This window comes from Helobdella robusta, assembly GCF_000326865.2.
Source record: "Helobdella robusta unplaced genomic scaffold HELROscaffold_1, whole genome shotgun sequence".
Taxonomy (NCBI): domain Eukaryota; kingdom Metazoa; phylum Annelida; class Clitellata; order Rhynchobdellida; family Glossiphoniidae; genus Helobdella; species Helobdella robusta.
In genome coordinates, this window is record NW_008703570.1 from 4,730,756 (window position 1) to 4,737,134 (window position 6,379).

A 6,379-nucleotide genomic window follows, 5' to 3' on the forward strand; every position below is an offset into this window, starting at 1 on the left:
TTAAGCAAATTTTTCAAAATAAAAAAGAAACGTTAAAATGACATTAAGATAGCAAACTTCGCAAAGGTACCGATGCCCAAGTACTTCATCAACGGTCGGTCTCAAATTGAGGTCAGGTTGCATCATCCATTCTATTAGATGCTTCAACTCAAGTGAAATGCCTGTTTCATAGATGTTAAAATTGCATAATTTGTTAAAATCTATCATGTTTTTATATTTGAAAAAAAATTTGCCAACGAGAATGTAGAACTAAAACCCGGTCTTACCATTAATGTAAATAACACTTGAATTTATAGAGTAATATATTAAGTAACTCACTCAAAGGTCTGCTGGATCAAAAACTTGCAATCATTAGTTTTAATTAAACCTATTAGCGCCAGTCAAAATATAATCAACAAATCAATCATAAAGCTTACTGATAACAAAATAATTTCATGAAAAAAAAAAGTAATGCAATAGAAGAGGAACAAAACGAACCTTTTAAAAGTTCATCTGGCAGTTGGCCACTTCTCAGTTGATGCCACAGTTTATCACCTCGTGGCAGGTCCAGGTCAGTAGCAAGCTCCAGAATGGTAATTCCCAAACTAAATGGTGTGTTTAGCATCATCACTTATTAATCATCCGGAATTATTACTTATTTATACATACAACTATATTTCAGATCATTATACCACACTCAAATTTCTTATATTCCTGTTCTTTAATTTTGCAAAACGACATGCAAGTTGCATTATATATTGAAACACTCATTTATTAAAGTATCACACACTTCACTATCACTTTGATCAACAATAATTATTTACGTAGTTCAAAATCGACTGCCCATTTTAAGACTGCACTTTTAAATCAGCAGCAGAGATGGCAACAACTGGGCACTCCATGAAAAATGAACTTCACTGGTTATCGGTGGAGTGCCGAATTAAATCTAAAAAATAGCGCCCATGGACAGAAATAGTTTGAGAATTGAGATGGGCCAGATTATTTGAAGGAAATGATAAATAAAATCAGTTGCTGCTGACCCCGATCGAAGTTGATTGGGATCAGCAATGTGTGGTCATCTAGTTTGTCTTCGTTCCGAAGTTTTCAAAGGTTGATTAAAACATCATTTCTTTGACAAAATGTACCCCTGATAGAGCTTCTTAAGATTACTCAATTAAGACGCTTTACAAATCCTCATTACGATGCCATCAGTAAAATATATGTATTCATATATAACTGCTTTAAATTTAATTATTTTTTGAAAATCCTTTTAAAATAGGCAAAATAGCTCTTTCAATGAAACCTCATGTCATTTCCTTAATTATCAACATAAAGAGAAAGAACATTAAAACAGGTGAAATTAAACATGAAAGGTGAAATGAAACCTGAAGATGTCAGCAGGTTTTCCAAAATTTCCCCTCATTAATTCTGGAGCAAGATACTTTGGGTCACCTTCCAGAGCATCCACCCATTCTTCTCTCTAAAATAAAAAAACAACAGTAATTAGTTATAAATCTGTTATCATCTTCGCATCTAAAATAGCCCTTACGATAGAATAGAATTTATTTGGGTGTCTTTTATATGTGGCTTCACTTTACATAATTCAAAGACGGAATTATTGACAACTATTTCTGATTTAATAAAGATAAAGGTATGGTGGTGATCACAGATTGAAATGTTTGAATGAGTCAAAGAACCCAGTTATTGACCATGGCGTTGTTCTTGACCTACATCTATCTATGGAGGAATTACATAAAACGCTTGTCAATTATCTCTTCAACTATATGGGATTAGACAATATTTTAAAAAAGAGTTGAAAAGAATTCTGGTGAAAAACTTTGTTTGTACAAAAATTATTTGTACAACTCTGTTCTGTACGGTATTGACAAGTATCACCTGACATTCATTTAATCTGCTCTAAACCCCACAGCAGCCACAGCTAAGTTAATTGCTCAGCATTCACACAGCATGAAAAATAAACTTCATTGCATATTGATGGAGGACATAATTAAACTTAAAGTATCACTGATGCTGAGAAATTATTTACTAAAAATGTATCAGTTTACTTCAGAGTTGTTAAATTTTGTTTCAGAAGTCTCTAAGGTGATTGTTGAAGATGAGCAAGGCATGGAAACCCTGCATGTGCTTTGTTCAAAACATCTTATTTTCGGTTAACATTTTTTTCATCACTTTTCAACAGACTTTCCTTTGAATATAACTCAATATAAGTGCCTCACAAATCTATAATACGATACAACACAATGCAATGAATATAGATATGTTTACAAAAACCTTATTGAGATCGAGAACCAGACCGAAGTCACCCAACTTGCAGACATCAGTATCAGAAATGAAAACATTTTCTGGCTTGATGTCCATGTGAATCAAATCATGATCGTGCAAATGTTTCACTGCCTTCAAAAGCAAAGTTAATTTGAAAATAGTAGGATAATTATTGCAGTGATGTAAATGTGCGGCCTCACTATTGCAAACAAAATAATATAATAACATTAAGCCAACTGAGCACGGATTTAATAAACTGTATTAATGATTGAGAATGTTGGTTAAAAAAGTTTCAAACAAAACCCAATGATAAAAAACAAACTGACTAACCATAAGCAGATCAATGAGATAGTTCATTATGAGCTGTTCAGCAATGTTGTGATGCTCATCTGCATAGGCACTCAAACTAAAATTTAAAAGTTAAAGTTGAATGAATTCGTAAATAAATATTATACAATAACCTGCAAATAAAAAAGAAACAAAGCAATTGCAAGAATGCAAGAAAATGTGGCTGCCAGCAAAAATGAGAGTTAAGAAATTTAGAAATGATGAATCCATATAAAATGATTTAATTTATTTGATTTGAAGATTACAATGAAAGAAACGTACCTCATCTTACAAAGTTCAGTCTGAATGTACAAATGATCTTTCTCCTCCCATGCTTTGATAAATTTCACACAATTTCTGTGCACTGGTAACTTTTCATGCTTGTTCACCTCTTCAAGTTTTACTTTTCTTAATATGAAATAAAATAATGTGCTATGTGCTATTATATGTATATATATATATAATTATATATATATATATAATTATATATATATATATATATATAATATATTGTATTGCAAACTATATGGGATGGAATCATGTAGTTTGATAAAAACATCAAATGAAATGTCATAAACTAAAAGATGCCTCTTGAGGTATCTTTTAGTTGTTGATGAATCTAGCTTGATGAATCTAGCTTGATGAACTAAACAATGAACATTAAGGTTCCCTTTAACAATATACCACAAGAGGTGCACAAATTTTTTTGAATCTATAAAAAAAATTTCAATCTCAAAATTGACCATGAAAGTCAAAATGACTGAGGTGGGACAACTCAAATTGACATCGTCAGTAACTTTTGAAACGGATTGACTCAACATCTTTAAAAATTTGTGGTTTTGAAGAACATTAAACTAAAAGAAGAAACTTATCAATGCATGTTACCATGATGTCTCACAGTGCACATCATCCTTAACATAAAAATTGCAAAATGTTTGTAACTACTAAAAATGAAAAATGATAAGGATAATAATGACATTTAAAAAACATTTTCATATAAAGGAATCTTAAAAGACTCATCCACACAGAAATACCTGTCTACGGAGCCTTTGAATCTTTCCTTCGATTTTTTAATCGCATAATACATGCCATCCTCTTTACTTTTCACCTTGTAAACCTATGGTAGAAATGAAATAATAAATATTTCCATATTTACAAAATAAAAATTTTTAGGCAATATTTATTTTTTAAACTTGAATGAATGGATTAGTGAAAAACACTTCAGAAAAAATTAAATCAAATTCAAAGAGAAGCTTATTGGTAATGACAAAACATCCACTGAAAAAACTAACATCCCCAAATGATCCAGAGCCTAACTTGCAAATTATTTCAAAACACTGTTCAAAGTAAGATTCCCTCTTGTTTTCATTATAAAGTGGAGTTGAAATGGCTGGAGAAAGCAAAAGTTTTAAAAATTTGTTATAAGTTATAAAAAAATTTAATATATGAAATATTTTAAACGTATATGATGTTAGCCATTAATAAATAATAATAATAATAATAATAATATTATAATTATTATGAAAAAAACATGGGCGAAGACAAAATGTCCCTATGCCCGCAACACAAAATTAACTATAAAATTTTAACACATAAACAATGTACATGAATATATGTTAATATGTTCTGTTCAAACATAAAGACCAAACAAAAATAAAAACATAAACCAAAATATAAGAGAAAAATTTCTATTATTAATTCAGCTACCTATATTTTATATATATGTATGCAAACATTTCTTCATAAAAATTCCAATTTAAACCAATCATATATATTGTCCTCTCTTAAAGACAATTATGTCAAAACAAACATTTATACAGATATTTATATAATATTGAACTTATTATGCCCAGTTAGAGCTAGAAAATGAGACAACTTTGGGACCATTCGGAGAATTGGCTCCCATTTTTATTGCAGATGGCCAACAAAAGCGTCACTTCACCAAAGTTTTTCAAAAAAGAGAAATCATTACTTTGTCATTTATAAAGCAGATTTGCTCCAAGATTTGGTCAGCAGCTATACACCAGTACCAAATCTGAGTTCCATCTCCAAAGTAATATAAAAAAATAATTGCAAAGCAGCTGTTGAATTTTTCTAACAACAATGCTTTATTACTATAAATTATAATCGAGATTTCAGAAGCACAGCAGACAATTCATTCATTTCTATCCAACAATTCTTTTATCAAGATATTAATATTATATTTTTGGTAAATTTAAAATGGTTTAACTTTAACAGCTATGATGGCAAAAATAAATTTCCCACTAATAATAATCAACAATAATTGTTCTAGAAATAATAAAAAAACGACAATTGCAATATTTGGTATTCTATTCAGACTTCTGAAATGGCTAAAGCCTAATCCTATTTAGTGTTTCTCTAACAAATGAACATATGCAGCGAACCTCAAAATACAAAAGCTGTGACCTAGCATTTAACATTTAAGGACTGACAATTTTTTTACTATGAATGCAAATAGCTAAAACTAAAATTTCCACGATATATAAAAGATAAATATATTATGCAAAATAATGAGGTTATATTAGAAATGTTCTGTAATAATTTTTTTAAATTCTACAGATTGTTCTTTAATGAGGAAATAAAATTGCAATACTTTTATCAGGTGATTTGAAAGAAACAGGCATAGCTTTGGAGATATTTCGTTTAGCAAATTGGAGTCTGGTCGCTGATTTTTTGGCTGAGGGTCGAGGAGGTGGTGGAATTCTAACTCTTGGCGTTTGACCTTTCTCCTGCAAAGGTTTTACTTTTATTTTATAATAATTTACTAAAATAAAATTTAATGATAATTTTTAATTAATTTAATTAAATTTAATGTTAAACATTCAATCTAAATTTTTTATTTAAAATGCAGTGTAAATTATTTTTTTCATTATCCAAATAATAAATGCTTTAAGTTTTAAAATGTAATTAAAAACCAATCTTATTTTAAAATTTTTATACTATGATTTCTTGGTAAACTAATTAAATTGATATTAATAACCTTTTTTGTAGAGAAAGACTGGGGTTCTTGAAAAAATTTTGGAGTTGGTCGTGGTGTGTTGTACGTGGGACTATCCATATTATATTTTAATATCTGATTGTAAAAAAAAAATTCTTACTAAAAATTAAAAACTGGCGAACATATACTAGCGGTACAAATATTTCTAAATTACTAATGCTAAGTTTCAAAAATACGCCACACTAAAGTTTGTAAACATCCGTCAGCCATTTAAAGTAGTGTTGAATAAAGTTAAAGCTATAAAAACTAATGCGCAGTACAATGAGCCTTCACAGTAGGAATTAAACTTTAACTCTATTTTTTGCTTAGAATCATTTGCGTTATTATATAATATTATATAATCATTAATCACAGAATGGTTTGCTTTGCAAAATACAGTTTATGAGTGACGTTTATTCATTTTCAACCATCGAAATGATCATCGTTGTAAGCAGTAATTCATAATAAATTATTCACATGGATATATATAATTATTTATTTAAATCATCAGTCTTTTAAAAAAAAAATTATAAAATTTGTCAATCGATTTTGTATCCACAGTGTTGAAAATTGGCTTTCACTGACGAAGTAATTTCTATATAAAAAGTTTAACAATGTAAGTAAACAAATTTTTAAAATTTTGGAAAATAAAAAAAATTGGCTTATTCTGACAACAATGACTTAAGACATGAACTTGATATATATATATTAAACTCAAGAGATTGCAATAGGTGTCATTCAAAAATTACGTAACGCTGGGGGGAGGGAGGAAGGGGTTTATCCAGTGTGACA

The 6,379-nt window shown here is 29.2% G+C and overlaps 1 protein-coding gene across 1 annotated transcript; it reads right to left on the reverse strand.

Annotated features, from left to right (window-relative positions):
- HELRODRAFT_62778 (hypothetical protein) lies at nt 1-5,668 on the reverse strand (the record flags this gene model as incomplete). Its single annotated transcript, XM_009010828.1, has 10 exons — nt 1-161; nt 478-584; nt 1,365-1,459; nt 2,272-2,394; nt 2,593-2,668; nt 2,872-2,997; nt 3,624-3,706; nt 3,882-3,979; nt 5,204-5,339; nt 5,591-5,668. 10 exons carry the CDS (start codon nt 5,666-5,668, stop codon nt 1-3), a joined length of 1,083 nt encoding a protein of 360 aa, XP_009009076.1.
- Between the last annotated feature and the right edge of the window lie 711 nt (nt 5,669-6,379).